The sequence below is a fragment of the Micrasema longulum genome, unplaced genomic scaffold, assembly GCF_059751315.1.
Source record: "Micrasema longulum isolate JH-2025_06_02 unplaced genomic scaffold, ASM5975131v1 h1tg003175l, whole genome shotgun sequence".
In the NCBI taxonomy this organism is placed as follows: domain Eukaryota; kingdom Metazoa; phylum Arthropoda; class Insecta; order Trichoptera; family Brachycentridae; genus Micrasema; species Micrasema longulum.
The window spans coordinates 40,066-59,126 of NW_028280267.1; the positions used below are offsets into that span (position 1 = coordinate 40,066).

General features: G+C 38.5%; 2 protein-coding genes and 1 long non-coding RNA gene across 3 annotated transcripts; all 3 read left to right on the top strand.

Annotated features, from left to right (window-relative positions):
• The first annotated feature begins 601 nt into the window (after positions 1 to 601).
• LOC148271001 (uncharacterized) lies at positions 602 to 2,307 on the top strand. Its single transcript, XM_088241935.1, has 2 exons — positions 602 to 1,799; positions 2,012 to 2,307. Exons 1-2 carry the CDS (start codon positions 696 to 698, stop codon positions 2,054 to 2,056), a joined length of 1,149 nt encoding a protein of 382 aa, XP_088098061.1. The 5' UTR covers positions 602 to 695; the 3' UTR covers positions 2,057 to 2,307.
• A 5,929-nt stretch (positions 2,308 to 8,236) lies between these two features.
• On the top strand, positions 8,237 to 10,499 carry LOC148271002 (uncharacterized). The gene has a single exon (XM_088241931.1). The coding sequence runs from the start codon at positions 8,374 to 8,376 to the stop codon at positions 9,934 to 9,936; it is 1,563 nt and encodes a 520-aa protein (XP_088098057.1). The 5' UTR covers positions 8,237 to 8,373; the 3' UTR covers positions 9,937 to 10,499.
• Positions 10,500 to 13,736: 3,237 nt separating this feature from the next.
• Positions 13,737 to 18,365, top strand: LOC148271003 (uncharacterized). The gene is made up of 2 exons (XR_015825226.1): positions 13,737 to 17,531; positions 18,003 to 18,365. It is a non-coding gene; the product is annotated as an uncharacterized LOC148271003 (long non-coding RNA).
• The last annotated feature ends 696 nt before the right edge of the window (positions 18,366 to 19,061 follow it).

A 19,061-nucleotide genomic window follows, 5' to 3' on the forward strand; every position in this document is an offset into this window, starting at 1 on the left:
CTAACATGCATATTTGTATTTGTATAAAGACTAAGGACTGCCTTAAAAAAGGCATTTTATAATTGATGTGGCGCGTGCGGCGGCTCCCAGCGAAGTGACCGGGCCGAGCGCCGGCACCTCCCTATATGCACTTTGGGGGAGGCGCGCCGGCCGGGTATAGTGGGAGCGGTATTTCCCCCCCCACTCCCGTATTGGCCTAACGCCGGTTCGGACGCAGGTAGCGGGAGCCCGCAACACGCCCTATATAATGTGTACATTTACAACAATAAATATTGAGTTCGCCTCGAGACATCAAGTTAGTCTGATCGTTTCATTTCGTCACCCCGCCCGACCTCCCGCTCTACTACTGGATCTACACCTTGGACTTGACCATCGCTTCACCCCAGGACTACGAACCAGTATCTTCCACCGACCTACGCAGTGACACCGGACTTGAGAGGAATTTCGAGACTACATAACTTTCGGGATTTACGACCCCGAGAGCGACGACGGCAGCGAGACACGGCCAACACCTACCCCTTGCTACAGGATTGTGGAATACAGTCCAAACTGTTACTTGTACAGTACACCTCCTATTAATAGTTGTAGAAGACAAAATAAATGAACTCGTAAAGAAAACGGAAGATGCTCTAGAGATTATAACAAAATGGGGATTAAAAGCCAAACTAAATTTTGCTGAAGAAAAAACAAATGCAATGTTCATTTCTAGAAGAAAAGACCAGCAGCCCATCATCCACATGAATGGAGTCCGGTTGGAATTCGTCGATCATTTTAAAGTTTTAGGTATAACCATAGACCGCCACCTGAATTGGTCTAAACATATTGACAATGTTTGTAAAAAAGCTGCGGCTATTACAAACAAACTTGTTCAGGCCGCTAAACCAACATGGGGTGCATCACCGGAGGTAATGCAGCAAATGTACGTAGGAGCGGTCGAGCCCCTGATTACATATGCTTCAAGTGTGTGGGTAGATGCGGTAAATAAAAAATATAACAGGAAGAAATTGGACTCCATTCAGAGACAAATTGCCATCAGGTCTTGCAAGGGCTATAGAACAATCTCCTTGGTGTCTGCTCAGGTTCTTAGCGGCTTCATGCCACTCGACCTTAGAATCAAGGAGCTTGCAGAAGCTTATGAGGTCAAGAAGAGTCTCACTCTGCAAGACTTGCCAACTGACAGGTTTTATCAGGGAACCGGAAATTTTTTCTCCCTTCCTCATCCTGCGGAGCGATACCAGATAGACTATGGATTCAATGACCAAACGCTGCCTGACATGAAGGAGAACGAATTGAGGATCTTCACTGATGGCAGTCTCTTAAATGGCAAAGTAGGTGCAGCATTTGTACCCTACGATGGCGTAAGAGAACTGCCTGCCAGGAAGTTTAAATTCGATCACTTTTGCTCAGTATTTCAGGCTGAAATATACGCTATTAGAGAATCTATAGCTTACGCTTTAAAAAAACCGCCTAATAGATGGAAACATATAACGATTTTGACAGACTGTAAATCATGTATTCACGCGATTGCGGATCGTAATTCGGTGAACCCAATGGTCATGAGTATACGAACTGATATCCAGATATTAAAAAATCGATCGCAAAATGTGTACATTGGCTGGATTCGAGGACACTGCGGAATAATTGGCAATGAAAGAGCTGACGAAAAGGCTCGGGAAGCAACATTAAAAAAAACAGTTCCTGATTTTGCTGACTTCCCAATAAGTTTTGCTAAGAGAAAAATAAGAAGCAGAACTTTACAGCTCTGGAATGATCGCTATTTAGCAGAACCCACAGGAAAGGTAACAAAAATGTTTTTTCCATCTATTTACCATGCTTTTGAATTTAGGAAACTGCAGCGTGCAGGATACGAACTCACACAAATCCTGACAGGACATGGCGGATTTATGAGTTATTTACACAGATTCAAAATATCTGAGATCAACACTTGCCCATGCGATGATGTTACTCTCCAAGATGTCTCCCATCTATTGATGCATTGCCCCTTTTTTAGTCTGCAGAGAATGCAACTGGAGGCGCGATGCAGAAGTCTAAATGAGGATTTACACGATGTGCATGTAGTGATTAGTCACAGGGACTTGTCAAGAGAGGTATCATTATACATGACAGATATAGTGAAGGCAATAAAAGGTATCAATGATAGCAGGACACCAAATGCCGAACACTGTTCAGGTGGATCGGAGGATCTGTTGACGAATGGCAACGGTCCGCCTTCTTCTGACGAGTTTTCTGTCCTTACCTCTTGAAACAGGTCACAGCCGAGACATCTTACTGATCCTTTTATAAAGTGACGAAATAAAGTTTTTTTTTCATTAAAGTAAATATTTTTAAGTAAACAATTTAATGGCTGTCGCTTTGAAGTGTATATTAACCTTGTACATTGCAAGCAAGGTATTGAATAATGCAACTTCATATATAAAAAAAAAAAAAAAAAAAAAAATACCCACAATGACTCCTCCGATGAGGATTCTACAGTGGAACGCCCACAGCCTCTTAAATAAAAAAGAAGATCTTCTTCATACCCTGCAAGAAGAATCTATCTCTCTCGCGGCCATTTCGGAGACATGGATGATCCCGGGATCTAATGCTAGGTTCCGGGGGTTCCATTGTCTCCGGGATGATCGCGATGATGGGAGGGGTGGGTCTGCCCTTCTCATCAAAAACTCCCTTCCCTTTACCCCGGTCAACGTCAAGCCTGCAGGTTGCCCTTTTCAAGTGACGGCTGCAAAGGTTAATGACTTGACTATCCTATCCATCTATATTTCCCCATCCAATAAACCTTCAAAGTCAATGCTCCTCTCTATGTTCCAAAAATTAAGTCCCCCGTTCCTTGTTCTTGGAGATTTTAATGCTCATCACTCCCTGTGGGGTGCTCCGACATGCGACAGAATAGGAAGATACATTATTGATCTTTTAGATGAGGTGAACATGTGTTCTTAATGATGGTTCCCCAACTCGTCTCCAACTCCCAAACCATCGACCCAGTGCTGAAGATTTATCAATCTCCAGCGCTGGAATAACATCATCACTGCATTGGTCCATCAAGGAAAACACTCTTGGTAGTGACCACTATCCCATATTGGTCGACATCATGTTCAGCTATAGACATTGCCAAAGTGGCCTATCCCCTGGGGGAAGGCGAAGACCGAGATACATTACGGAAAGAGTTAAGTGGAGGAACTTCTCTGATGACATAGAACTCAAAGTGAACGAGCTGCCCATTCCGACGAAAGAAAATGTAATGAAATTCTATGAAGCGTTATCATCATACATTGTCGAAGCAGCAGACAGACATGTCCCCATAAAGCAAGGAAATAACAGAAGTAAACCTCCTCCCGCCCCATGGTGGGATAGCGAATGTGCGGAGGCAGTTTTAAAAAGGAAAAGACTAGCCAAAGTCTACTCTTTAAACATGAGCCTGAAAAATCTATTGATTTTTAAACAAGCAGAAGCCAAAACAAAACGCCTGTTCCGGACACGCGAAGAACGTTAGAATGGACAAATGAAAGTGATGTAAATGATATATGTAAATGTGTGAATTAATAAACGTAGCTAGGAACCCGGTATTTGTGCGACTGAGCGCTAGGCTCCCAATAAAGATAAATGATTCGCTTTCGAGCCTGGCCTCAGTAATACCGGGGGAATATAGCCAGGGATTACTCTTTATGTATGTATTTCATGTTTGTAAGGCCCTGAAAAGGGCCTATATTGTATTGCCTATATTGTGTATTGTATTGTCATGTTGCGCGCGTCGCGACTGCCGACGAAATAGCCCGTACGGGCGCTAGGCACCCGTATTTACGCCACCTGCGGCCGGCGGCATGTAGCGAGTGGCGGGGGTGTTTATTTTATTTTGTTTATTAAGAAAAACAACAGCAATACAAAGAAATATACACAACATAATAAAAAAAACATAAAATAAAGCCAAATCAGTTTTTCACATAAATACAATTATAAAAATCCAGTTCAGTTAAATATAATTTATAGAAGTGCATGTGTGCGAGTTTTTTTTTGTGTGTGAGGATGCGTGTGTAAAAAAGTGGAGTGTGGTTTTGGTAGGTATGTGAATATGTGTGTGATTGTATATGGGTGTGAGGGTAGGTTTAAGGACAGGGTAAGTGTGTATTTGATATGAGTGAATAGAAACAATTTAAAATTATAATGTAAAAATATAAATATATTTTTTTTTATAACGAAACATAATTTTTTTCAAATAATAGTTTTTTAATTTTGGTTTTAAAAGTGAGTTTACTGTAATTAAATATGTCTATGTTATTGAAAAATAAATTATAATTACGCGTCAAGCGAATCAGAGGAGAGTTCTGAGCATAGTTGGTGCGAACTGTGGGTACATGGAAAAGAGATAGATTCGTGTGACGGGTGCGGTAGCCAGGTACGTTAAGGGTACGTTAAGGGTGTGCTACCTTCACCACTCCCAGGCAGCCGGAGCGGGTGAGACGGCTGACTCACGGAGCCCGACGCGCACCGCTTTATAAGGCGATTATTGTGTGTAAATAAATCAGTTGAGTTCCTAACTTTGAACAGTTCGGACGTCTTTTATTCCGTTCTCCGCCCTGTTCGCCCTCCTGCACTTCGCTCTTCGCTCCGCTCTGCCTGCTGACTGCCTTCGCCTCTCTGCACCACTTGGACCGGGTGGAAAGTCCTTTTCAGGGCTATTGAGGTTGACTTGCGGTCGGCGCAGCTGTGCTCCTACCTTCCGACTTTGTCTTTGACTCTGTCTGGGAGGGCGGCTTCCCACTTACGCCGGGAAGCTTGACTGCGGCAGACGCGGGTGACGAACCGGCGAATTAATCGTGGTAATGCGTACGTTACAACGCCTGTTAAGAAACAAGAAAAGGGAAGGATGGGAAAACTTTTGTTGCTCTTTGTCGCGAGATGTGCCAATATCGACCGTTTGGAGCACGATACGCAGATTTAGAGATTCTTTCACTCCACCTGTGAGACGTCCTGGGTCTCTTGGGTGGGTTGAGGAGTTCGCCAACAAGTTAGCCCCGCAGACTGCTAATAACTGGAATGAGTCTCCCTATTGGTACCAGTTTACAGATAGAGGCTGGTTGGATCATAGCTTTAGTTCAGATGAACTGAAGACTGTTCTGACACGGCTTAAGGACTCAGCTCCAGGGATTGACGGTATCTTACAGCTTCATACAACATAACAGTGATCCTACCCTCTCCTACATCCTATCACTGATCAATATGATCTTTGAATCAGGTAACATTCCCCCTTCCTGGAAAACCCAATCCATCATTCCTATCCTTAAACCTAACAAGGACCCAAATTTTGGTACTTCCTACCGCCCCATAGCCCTCTCCTTCACACTGTTAAAAGTTGCGGAACATATGGTGAGACAACGCTTGGACTGGTTAAATGGACTGGAGCTAAAATGCTACGAATTAGAATCCCGCGAAAGCTCACTTCTTTTATAGCAAGCTTGATTCTCTCCAGAAAGGTAGAAATCAGTGTTCATGCTGTGGTGGATAGAGAGTTGAGCAAGGGACTACCTCAGGGTTCTGTCCTGAGCCCGATTCTCTTAAATATCTATACGCATGACATCAGCGGAATTGTTCCCTCAGAGACAAGTTTTCTTCAGTACGCGGACGACTTCTTCGTGTATGCACATGGGAAGGACCCAAAGAATCTGGAAAATGTACTAAATTTAGGTATGAGAAATATCAGGAATTGGTTAGTGGATCATGGCTTAGACCTGTGGACTGGTAAAAGTAATGCCATAACCTTCTGTAGACAGCGAAAAATCCCAACCATAAAAATTTTGCATGGAGATGAGATAGTTCCTTTTACGACCCAGATTTAGTTCTTGGGAGTAATTCTGGACACTGGAACTCATATATGGAACTCATACATATAGCAAACAAGTGTCAAGCCGGATTGAATACGTTAAGAGCAGTCTCGCGAGTATGGTGGGGGAGCCACCCTTTTATACAGAGACTTTTTTATACTGCGTATATCCGGAGCCATCTCGATTATGCCTCGTTCCTTTTAGAACCATGTTCAAAAAAGAATCTCCAAAGACTCGACCGGATTCAATCCCAAAGTCTGAGACTATTCATCGGAGCAATGAAGTCCTCTCCAATTAACGCTTTACAGGTAGAGGCCTCTGATGCCCCACTCGGAATGAGAAGACAATATTTTGCGGATAGGTTTTTGCTAAAATGCTCCGTCCAAAAGAGTAACCAGCTCCTCAAAAAAGTAAAATCCCTCTCTGACAGTGTGACGTCATCATCTTTCTGGTCCCATAAACCGCTCCCTTTACTTGTCAACAGCTTTAATTTTTACAAATCTTTTGAATTCAACATTAACCCTAAAGACCTTCTTCCCCTTTATCGTTTTCCATTTAAAGTTTCGGGCGATTCCCTCAGAATGAAAGAGATAAAAGACTGCATGTATGACTGCACAAGAATGAAAAAAAAATCTGCTTTGTGTAACCATCCCAGTAATAATCCGTTTCATTATTTTCACCTTTGCATTGATAAATTTCGCAAAATACTTTACTTTCCACATAAGTAGAATTTCGTCGAAATGGTCCGGCTAGGTAAATAACAACGAATAACTCTGGTTCCAAAAAAGATATCAAAACAAACTACACACCGTTAGAAAGCTCATACTTAAGATATGTATTTAAAAAATAAGAAGTCTTCCATCACTTTTAGTTTTTTTTTAATGCAACGCGAAGTTGAGCTTTAAATGTTTTTAAAACTATTTTTTCATGTTTGAGGGTCCATAACTTTGTTTCTACCAATACCATGAAACAAATATTAATTTTAAAAGGACCTATCCACCATTAAGATTTTAATAAAAATATTAAAAAAACAGATCTGCTCATAGAAAAAAAGTTATAGGAGCTAAAGGTATGAAAGGTACGAAATTCCAAATTTAAAAAAAAAATCACATAAAATCTTGGGGCCTGAGTAGGTAGCAAATGACCCCACCTACTCCCCATTTTCGTATGTTCAACGTTCTGCCGAACACCCTGTATAGTATGTAAAGTTTATGTAATATAAATACTAACATACTAACTTGTACGTATAGTACTAACACATGTGTAAATATTTCAATAAGATAACTTAAACTTGACACTGGCTAGAACACCCCAGTTAGGGGTGAAAAAAGCCAAAAAAGAAGAAGAAGAAGAACATATTCAGAAATAAAACAGTAATTACATTATTATAAAGTTATAAACATTACCTGTAAAACAAAGAAACGACATTTAAAGTTTATTTTTCGATCTTTCTTTAATAACGAAACAAAATTATTTTTCTAGTATTTTCACACTTAAATGACAGCCGCCATTACCAATCTTCTCTCGCTGGCGCCACCTATTGACTTAGCCAAGTCAACACACAATCACATTTGAAAAGCGCGCCATAATTCAAAAAAGGAATCCTAGAAATAATTTCTAGGTAGGTATTTCTTTACAGATATATATTTTAGCATCGTTTTACTAAAAATCTACACTAAATGTTCGTTTCCTAAACATAACCTCTTATGCTTTACTATATGGTTATGTATATTTTCATGATATTTGTCATTTTACACGCATTATAAATTAATTGGTTTAATAAACGTGTTTGTTCTGTTTATTTGTTATATGTGAATATGTGTGGTTTGAATAAATGATAGTAAATAATCCACAAAACAAAATGTAAAATGGTACTCATTCTGTAAAGGCGAGTTTAAAAATAAATTAATCAAACTGTCTTTCTACGAAATACAAGTATTTAATTTCACCTGTATCATCATTCCATTTCCGCACCTAATGGTGCATAGGGCACTGAATTTGTACACCAATCACAGCGTATCTTGATCATTTTTGTTACGTGAAGGAAATATGATCAGTCTCACGCTTCAGGTACCAGTCCAGGGACTGTGAAATTTTCTAGTGTAAAAACACCCTTTTAAATAAATATTTCATATCAACCGTGTCGGGAATCGAATCCGAGACCTCTTGCATGGTAGGCAAACGCACTGATCATTACACCACGAGGCCGACCTTTAATTTAGATATTTATTATTCGAAAGATACGCGTAGTTAAATACATAGGTCCTCAGTTAACTTTGTTTCGGAATTTTTGAAAAACCAATAAGGAAACTGTTCATAATCTTAAAAAAATTGACGTTAACAAACGTCAAAAAATGGCCTTCATCATTTCAGTACGTAGGCCTTGAGTTAAGGTGGTGTTGATATTACAAATCACAATCTCTGCTTCGGTGCTCCGCTTTGTTCCACTTTGTTCTATGGCGTTTCCCGTGTTTCGACATTTGGAATAATAAATAATGACCTAATACTTGTGTGAAAACTGTAAACGTGGTAAAAGATGAATACAGAATATTATGCGAAAAATATTCTGAAGAAACGGTCGACGAAGCTTTGTCGAATTTGCTTGACTGAAAATATAAAAATGTCAAAATGCGTATTCGACAATATTAACTCGAGTTGTATCGCGTCCATGGTGATGTTGTGCGCGCGAGTGCAGATAGCCTGCCAGGATGGCTTGCCCGACATCATCTGCGCTCAGTGCTTAGGGGATCTGGAGTCTGCCAACAGCTTCAGGCTCCGGTGCGAACTCGCCGACTCCCTCCTGAGGGAGTCTCGCAGTGGTTCTGGACAGCCACAGGCGTCGATTTCTGTTAAGAAAGAAGCATTTAACGACGAATGGATCGAATACAAGTTCGAAAACAACGTAATTAGTGTTTCGTTCGTCAAGCCGTCCTCTTGCGAACTCACTGATCTCGTCAGCCTCGAGAAAATGCAGGATCAAAATGAATTTAATTTTTCATCTAAAACTCAAGAACAGAATTCTTGCGGCGGTTCTGGACAGAGAAAGGCCCCGACTTCTGTGAAGGAAGAAGCATTCAACGAAGAAAGCGCCGGTTACGGGTTGGAAGACAACGTGAAAAGAGATTCCTTACTTCGATCTCCCGCTTGCGAGCCTACCGATCTTGTCAGTCATGAGAAATCACCGTCCCCGAGTAAATTGAATTTTCCCCTGAAAACTCAAGAAAACGACACTGCGCTTAGTAATAATATTATTTTATCTACACCAGAAAGAAATGAATCGGATATTCAGCGTACAAGTGCGAATCCAAATATACGAAACGTATTCAGCTGTACAGAGTGTTCCTTCTCTGCCGGCCATCAGTTCCTACTGACTTCACACGTCAGATATGTACATCGCAAAACTCGACAGAAACATTTTGAATGTGATGTGTGCCACAAACCCCTCCCCAATTCACACTATATGAAAATTCACAAGATGTTTTGCTCGGCAGACGTGCCGTTTAAGTCCAACTTTGACTACTTCGGATACGCGTCAATATTGAAGATGTCCGGAGGAGGTGACGATCCCGCGCGCAGCAGAGAGCTCGCTAACATTCGTCGCGCGAAAGCTCGCCTCGCAAAAAACCGCAGCTCCAAACACATGTGTGAAATGTGCGGCAAGCGGCTCTCGTCCCGAAAGATTCTCGAGAGCCACATCAAACGTCACCTGAACATTCGAGATTTTAAATGTAGTTTTTGTAAACGTTGTTTCGTCGACCAATGGGACCTGAACTTCCACGCGAAGATGCACACCGACCCTAAGAAGTTCGAATGTGATATCTGCGGCCACAAGACTCGATTAAAACGAGGTCTGATAAGTCACCTGATGATCCACACGGGGGAGAAGAACGTTAAGTGTGAACTCTGCGACTACAGGTGTATCAACAAACCGGCGTTGAAAATGCATATGGTGTCACACTCTGACGAAAGACGTTTTTCTTGCCCAATTTGTGATGCCAAATTTAAAGTAAATTCAAAGATAAATAAACACATGCTGAGAATTCACAAAATAGTGTATAGAGTCGGTGATTACTCGGACAGACGTCTGATCAAACAATAATACTCGTCTTGACTAAAATTTCTATTTAATAATTTGAACTTTACAAAACTTCGTAACTCTTTATGATGAATCATTATAAAAATAAAAACTTTATTATAACACTCGCACGTACAGAGTGTACGGGCTGTTGGAACCTTAGAGTAATAATACGCCACTGGGTAGTCGCCCATATGGCCAGAAACCAGTCTATGATTATAAACGCAAATCGAAACCGTCTGTAACACGTTTGTTGTTAAACTAAAAACCAAACCAAAAACTAGGAATGCTTTTATATTTATTTATATTTGGATAATTTATATAGCGCCGTTTTTGTGAAAATCACCTCAAGGGCGCTGTACAATAAATAAATATCCCAGCACGTCTTGCAGCTACAGAGCGCATGGACGGTTAGGATTCTTGTTTCTCGTCTCCAGTTATGATATATAGGAGCTAGATTACACCTCTTGCAGCTACACAGCGCATGGACAATAAGAAATCTAGCCCCTATTTACATTTCTATTTTTTTATTTGACAATGGAGTTTAGAGTTTTAGTGATATTTTAAAAAATGAAATAAAAAACAAATTTATAAAAATAGAAGTTAGATAACGACAAGTCTTGCAGCTACTGAGCGCATGGACGGTTGGAATTCTAGACCTCATTTACTAAATTTGGATATTTGACAGTTGATAACATTTACCTATTGAAGCTAGATTACTAAACGTCTTGCAGCTACAAAGTGCATGGACGAGTGAAATTCTGGCAACTTAAAATTATCATATTATAGCTTTTGTTCTACGCAATAGAGTCAAAGGGCTTCTCTTTAAGCAGGTGCGACATATTACTCTGAGGTTCGAACTGTGCACCTTATTTACTGTTGAAGTGGTTTGATCCACCATTTATTTGTTTTTATTTATAAATTTATTGCATGTATATTTATTACCAAGGAATCTATAAAACACTAGTGCATTTGTAAATTAATATGGACTGTTCTTTGGTTGGGTTAGGTTAGCCTGTTCTAAGATGAAGATTTTTTGTGTTTGAAATTATAAGTAGTTATACCAATTTAAAAGGAAAATAATTAAAAAAACAAACTACTTAATTTACTGAGTACATTTTTGTAACTAAATATAAAAATTATAAGACAGATAATTGTAGATATTCATAAAAAAATATCCTACAAATCCATAATGTCACTTGAACCTAAATATATAGTAATATATTATTATTATTATGAATAACTTATATAGCGCCATTTTCGTAATATAATACCTCAAGGGCGCTTTACATAGTGATTCTATTGTTAAATAAATTTAATTGAAACTTTTAAATTTGTAATTTAATTAAACAATTTATTTTGTTGTCACATGCTACGGATTTATTCAAATAATATAGAGAACAAGTGGGTTTTAAGTTTTTTCCCAAACATCACTTCACTTTCACAGCCTCGCACCTCTGCTGGAAGAGCATTCCATGCCATAGGGCCTGCGACCGCAAATGCGCGTTCACTAAATTTAGTGCGCCATGGTAGAGGTATAATTACTTTTCCTCTCACCGTAGACGTAGCTGATCTAAGCGTGAGACGCCTGTCAGCTAGTTCATCTGGAATGCATAGTTCCCTTAGATATTCCGGAGCAGAGTTGTGCAGTGACTTATACATAAGCCAACAGAGTTTGTATTCGACCCTCTGTGGAAAACGTAGCCAGTGTATTTCCCGAAGTAGTGGAGTGATATGACTGAACTTAGAGATTCCGAAAATAAGTCTCGCTGCAGCATTCAATACAGATTGTAGACGAGTCATTTTGTTCATATACGAGGTGTGTTCAGAAAATAACGGGAATTTTTTAATTTTGCGGATTTGGAGAGTCCAATTATCAAATTTTTCTTTGTCGGCCTCGTGGTGTAATGGTCAGCTTGTTAGCCTGCCATGCAAGAGGTCTCGGGTTCGATTCCCGACTTGGTTGATATGGAATATTTCATAGTACCTGAAGCGTAAGACTGATCATCTTACCTTCATGCAACAAAAATGATCAAGATAAGCTGCTATTGGTGCACCAATGCAGTGCAGTGCCCTATGCACCATTAGGTGTGGAAAGGGAATGAGGATGATGTGTGTGAATTGTCAAATAATTTTGTTTATGTTTTTTTTTTATGTATATTTTTATTTTTGCACCACAACAGGCCAGGAGGCCTAATTACAGTGGTGAATTACAGAGCACCCAGGCTTGAGAAAAATCACATTTTTCATTTTTGTGTTCTCACTGGGAATCGAACCCGGAACCTTCCGTGTCTTGACCACTACACCACGGAGGCCGCCAAATGTTGGTGTACACGCCCCTGAAGTATGCTAAATTTTTTAGCTGTGTTCATTGTTTACTTTGTCTGGCAGCCGCTAAGGTCGGACGTGTTCGAAGTGCTCGGCGATTTTTGTCTTGGCGACCCAGAATGCCTCCACTGGGACGATTGAGCCTTAGTTTCGACTTCATATCTGTAAATCCATGTTTTGTCACCTGTTTAATTACACGTTTCAGTAATTCTGCATCGCTGTTGACTTCATTTAGTGACACCTGAGCAACTTCCAATCGCCTCTGTACATGGTTATTAAACATTATAAATTGATGTGTGCATCTTGACGGTTTTTGAATACATTAACTGAACTAGCACCAATCACTCTTTCAGGAAGGCCATTCCATTACTTCACAGCTCAGTTTGTCAGGAAGTTTTTCCTGGGTTGGTACTCCGAACGCGATTATAGCACGACGTTTTTACGTACTATATATGTGTTATAGCATGCTGCTAGGGTTGGATGAAAAGGGGGTAGTGTTTAATGAATGACTTCTGAGATGGCGGTTAGAATGGTATGGAATGTCAAGTGGTTTTTCCTGGTTGTTAAACCATTTCTTGTCCACTTGTAAAATGTAATAACTTCATCATAAGTTGGCAATATATTGTCTTTAATATCACGAACTTCACCAAGCACGGGACATTTAAATGATTTTGAATTCGATTCAGTGACAACATGCGCAAATACAACCTATCTCTTAATTAGCCGGAGCAATACTGACATACCGAGTTTACGCCCGAGTGCAATTCGGTGCTCTTCCCACCCGAAGGGTGAAGTACTGTACTGCTCATTGGCTGACAAAATAACTGTTATTTTTGTATCATTTATGGACAATACACATTTTTCATGCAGGAAAATTTTAATATTTAAATAAAATCTCAACTTGTACTAATATTATATTTTTAAACTTTGAGGCCAATCCGGAGACAAAAGTTGACTTTCAATTGGAAAAATATTTTACACGCGTAATTTGAAAACCGCAAAAAAACCGCAGCTCCAAACACATGTGTGAAATGTGCGGCAAGCGGCTCTCGTCCCGAAAGATTCTCGAGAGCCACATCAAACGTCACCTGAACATTCGAGATTTTAAATGTAGTTTTTGTAAACGTTGTTTCGTCGACCAATGGGACCTGAACTTCCACGCGAAGATGCACACCGACCCTAAGAAGTTCGAATGTGATATCTGCGGCCACAAGACTCGATTAAAACGAGGTCTGATAAGTCACCTGATGATCCACACGGGGGAGAAGAACGTTAAGTGTGAACTCTGCGACTACAGGTGTATCAACAAACCGGCGTTGAAAATGCATATGGTGTCACACTCTGACGAAAGACGTTTTTCTTGCCCAATTTGTGATGCCAAATTTAAAGTAAATTCAAAGATAAATAAACACATGCTGAGAATTCACAAAATAGTGTATAGAGTCGGTGATTACTCGGACAGACGTCTGATCAAACAATAATACTCGTCTTGACTAAAATTTCTATTTAATAATTTGAACTTTACAAAACTTCGTAACTCTTTATGATGAATCATTATAAAAATAAAAACTTTATTATAACACTCGCACGTACAGAGTGTACGGGCTGTTGGAACCTTAGAGTAATAATACGCCACTGGGTAGTCGCCCATATGGCCAGAAACCAGTCTATGAATCTAAACGCAAATCAAAACCGTCTGTAACACGTTTGTTGTTAAACTAAAAACCAAACCAAAAATTAGGAACGCTTTTATTATTTATTTGGATCATTTATATAGCGCCGTTTTTGTGGAAATCACCTCAAGGGCGCTGTACAATAAATAAATATCCCAGCACGTCTTGCAGCTACAGAGCGCATGGACGGTTAGGATTCTTGTTTCTCGTCTCCAGTTATGATATATAGGAGCTAGATTACACGTGTTGCAGCTACAGAGCGCATGGACAATAAGAAATCTAGCCCCTATTTACATTTCTATTTTTTTATTTGGCAATGGAGTTTAGAGTTTTAGTGATATTTTAAAAAATGAAATAAAAAACAAGTTTATAAAAATAGAAGTTAGATAACAACAAGTCTTGCAGCTACTGAGCGCATGGACGGTTGGAATTCTAGACCTCATTTACTAAATTTGGATATTTGACAGTTGATAACATTTACCTATTGAAGCTAGATTACTAAAAGTACATGGACGAGTGAAATTCTGGCAACTTAAAATTATCATATTATAGCTTTTGTTCTACGCAATAGAGTCAAAGGGCTTCTCTTTAAGCAGGTGCGACATATTACTCTGAGGTTCGAACTGTGCACCTTATTTACTGTTGAAGTGGTTTGATCCACCATTTATTTGTTTTTATTTATAAATTTATTGCATGTATATTTATTACCAAGGAATCTATAAAACACTAGTGCATTTGTAAATTAATATGGACTGTTCTTTGTTTGGGTTAGGTTAGCCTGTTCTAAGATGAAGATTTTTTGTGTTTGAAATTATAAGTAGTTATACCAATTTAAAAGGAAAATAATTAAAAAAACAAACTACTTAATTTACTGAGTACATTTTTGTAACTAAATATAAATATTATAAGACAGATAATTGTAGATATTCATAAAAAATATCCTACAAATCCATAATGTCACTTGAACCTAAATATATAGTAATATATTATTATTATTATGAATAACTTATATAGCGCCATTTTCGTAATATAATACCTCAAGGGCGATTTACATAGTGATTCTATTGTTAAATAAATTTAATTGAAGCTTTTAAATTTGTAATTTAATTAAACAATTTATTTTGTTGTCACATGCTAAGGATTTATTCAAATAATTTAGAGAACAAGTGGGTTTTAAGTTTTTTCCGAAACATCACTTCACTTTCACAGCTTCGCACCTCTGCTGGAAGAGCATTCCATGCCATAGGGCCTGCTACCGCAAATGCGCGTTCACTAAATTTAGTGCGCCATGGTAGAGGTATAATAACTTTTCCTCTCGCCGTAGACGTAGCTGATCTAAGCGTGAGACGCCTGTCAGCTAGTTCATCTGGAATGCATAGTTCCCTTAGATATTCCGGAGCAGAGTTGTGTAGTGACTTATACATAAGCCAACAGAGTTTGTATTCGACCCTCTGTGGAAAACGTAGCCACTGTAGTTCCCGAAGTAGTGGAGTGATATGACTGAACTTAGAGATTCCGAAAATAAGTCTCGCTGCGGCATTCAATACAGATTGTAGACGAGTCATTTTGTTCATATACGAGGTGTGTTCAGAAAATAACGGAAATTTTTTAATTTCGCGGATTTGGAGAGTCCAATTATCAAATTTTTCTTTGTCGGCCTCGCGGTGTAGTGGTCAGCTTGTTAGCCTGCCATGCAAGAGGTCTCGGGTTCAATTCCCGACTTGGTTGATATGGAATATTTCATAGTACCTGAAGCGTAAGACTGATCATCTTACCTTCATGTAACAAAAATGATCAAGATAAGCTGCTACTGGTGCACCAATGCAGTGCAGTGCCCTATGCACCATTAGGTGTGGAAAGGGAATGATGATGATGTGTGTGAATTGTCAAATAATTTTGTTTATTTTTTGCACCACAACAGGCCAGGAGGCCTAATTACAGCGGTGAATTACAGAGCACCCAGGCTTGAAAAAAATCACATTTTTAATTTTTGTGTTCTCACCGGGAATCAAACCCGGAACCTTCCGTGTCTTGACCACTACACCACGGAGGCCGCCAAATGTCGGTGTACACACCCCTGAAGTATGCTAAATTTTTTAGCTGTGTTCATTGTTTACTTTGTCTGGCAGCCGCTAAGGTCGGACGTGTTCGAAGTGCTCGGCGATTTTCGTCTTGGCGATCCCGAATGCCTCCACTGGGACGATTGAGCCTTAGTTTCGACTTCATATCTGTAAATCCATGTTTTGTCACCTGTTTAATTACACGTTTCAGTAATTCTGCATCGCTGTTGACTTCATTTAGTGACACCTGAGCAACTTCCATTCGCCTCTGTACATGGTTATTAAACATTATAAATTGATGTGTGCATCTTGGCGGTTTTTTAATACATTAACTGAACTAGCACCAATCACTCTCTCAGGAAGGCCATTCCATTACTTCACAACTCAGTTTGTCAGGAAGTTTTTCCTGGGTTGGTACTCCGAACGCGATTATAGCACGATATAACCCGTTTTTACGAACTAAATATGTGTTATAGCATGCTGCTAGGGTTGGATGAAAAGGGGGTAGTGTTTAATGAATGACTTCTGAGATGGCGGTTAGAATGGTATGGAATGTCAAGTGGTTTTTCCTGGTTGTTAAACCATTTCTTTTCCACTCGTAAAATGTAATAACTTCATCATAAGTTGGCAATATAGTGTCTTTAATATCACGAACTTCACCAAGCACGGGACATTTAAATGATTTTGAATTCGATTCAGTGACAACACGCGCAAATACAACCTATCTCTTAATTAGCCGGAGCAATACTGACATACCGAGTTTGCGCCCGAGTGCAATTCGGTGCTCTTCCCACCCGAAGGGTGAAGTACTGCTCATTGGCTGACAAAATAACTGTTATTTTTGTATCATTTATGGACAATACACATTTTTCATGCAGGAAAATGTTAATATTTAAATAAAATCTCAACTTGTAGTAATATTATATTTTTAAACTTTGAGGCCAATCCGGAGACAAAAGTTGACTTTCAATTGGAAAAATATTTTACACGCGTAATTTGGACTACATTGGGCACCATTCTGTCACTCTTAAAATTGTATTATGCAACAAAAAAAAACAAATCGGCTCGTACTAATAAGCATCTACTGACAAACTGCAATCATGCAGTTCAGTAGGACTAGATAAACTGTAATTTCTTTTTTGTATATAAACAAATAAATATATATGTGCAATAAAAATTATATGAATTATTACAAGAATACAAAAATATATGTATAAATTGAATTCAGAAAAACATTTTTCATGGATAATCATGCATTTAATAGTGCCTACATATATTTTTCTAAAAAACGGGCTAGAGTATTTATGTGAACAGTTATTTTTCTTTTAAAATTTGTTCTGTATTTTGAATCCTTTATGTCTGACATGTCTGGAGGTAGTTAAATATTTTTGTAGCTATTACATTTTCTTGCTATTTCTGAAGGGAGTTGTTATGTGTGGGACCATTCAGTTAAATCATGTTACTGATGGCTCAAGCCAAGTCAAGGTGGCAGGTGTGAATAACCACAGGTCCTCACGGAGGGAGAAAATCATTGCATATGTTAATTTAAATTTAAAATGTAAGTCTGTGGAAACATTAAATAAAAAAAGAAAATATTCACAATCGAAAGATTAAAATCAATTTACTTTGCATTAGCTTAATCTGTATTTACAGTATGTAATAATCGGATGAGGTGGTGCTTTTAGAACAAATATTTTACCGGTTGAAAAAATTCAAAAGTTGTATGTAAAAAAAAAAAGTAGACTTTTCCACTGCCCAAAAGAAATTCATGATTTATAAAAAGAATTTAATAGAGGGTATACATGATTTTTTTTACAGTAATTCAATAAAAACTTTTAGGTAAAGCTCTATTGAGTCAATTTTATTGTTTTTTTTAAGAAAAAAAAACAACGCTCTTTCACCGAATTCAATGATTGTCAATGGTACCTTGTTTATATATATACCATTTTACATTTAAATAAAACTGTTTTTTTCCCCTTTGCATGGTATGTGCCCTTCTACATGGGCACAATTCAATTGTTTACTTCAGATCCATAAGCACAACATATTTAATAATGTTTCTACATCACAAAATATCAGTGTGAGACCTAGAAAAATAGGTAATATCTTCATTCCAAAATTAAAAACAAATGGACATCAATATACTTGCAGAGGAATAAATGAATAAAGTTAAGAAAAAGTACAGTCAGGAATACAAAACCTTCAAGAAATTAAAAATTGTATTTATAATTCTTTTTTATATGTCACTCATTGAAAACACAATATCACATCCCATTATGGTGCACAAGAATTGTTTTTATTATTTTATGTTATTACCATTGGGTTTATTGAATTTGTATTTTGTTGTAATATTTTTTCTGAATAAAATAAAAATCTCTCCAGTAAGATGAAATTTTTTAAGACTTATTTAAAATTTGCATTTCGATGGAATTTCATTGCGATACACTCACCAAATCGACTATAAGGAAGCTCCATGTAGCACAGAGAAAACATGAAAGAGTCATGCTACATATAAAACTCTGACCAGATGAGAAACACCGAGATACGTAGATGGTCACGAGTAACGAATGTAGTTGGGTGGCTGAGCTTAAATGGACATGTTGCCAGACTAAAAGATGAGACCTCGCAAAGACAAAAGAAGTAGAGGGAGACCCCACACAATAGTCAGATGACATTAAGAGAATTGCTGGTGACTGGATGCAGAAAGAGCAAGACAGGGACGTATGGGGGATGCTGATGTTCAGCAGTGTACAGAAATGGCTGTTTGATGATTATTAATAATAATAATAAATTTCGACAATTTTTATAGCGCCGTTTTCGTGAGTAATAACTTCAAGGGCGCTGTACATTATACTTAAATAAAAAAAATACAGGCCAACTCTTAATTACTATTTACTAACAGTTAAATTTTACAAATCATGTATTACACATAATATGGTACTTCTAACAATTACATCTAAAAAGTAGCACTTTTAGTGTCAGGAAACAATTTCACAAATAAACAAGTTTTTAATTTTTTTCTGAGAAGGGATTCAGTTGCGCAATTTCAAACTTCTGAAGGCAAAGCATTCCACGCCAAAGGTCCGGC

Bases quoted from the DNA above. Each gene is read 5' to 3' on its own strand.
- LOC148271001 (XM_088241935.1), top strand. From the start codon at position 696: ATGTTCATTTCTAGAAGAAAAGACCAGCAGCCCATCATCCACATGAAT. The intron at 1,800-2,011 runs GTAACAAAAATG...CCCCTTTTTTAG, and splicing joins TAGCAGAACCCACAGGAAAG to TCTGCAGAGAATGCAACTGG.
- LOC148271002 (XM_088241931.1), top strand. From the start codon at position 8,374: ATGAATACAGAATATTATGCGAAAAATATTCTGAAGAAACGGTCGACG.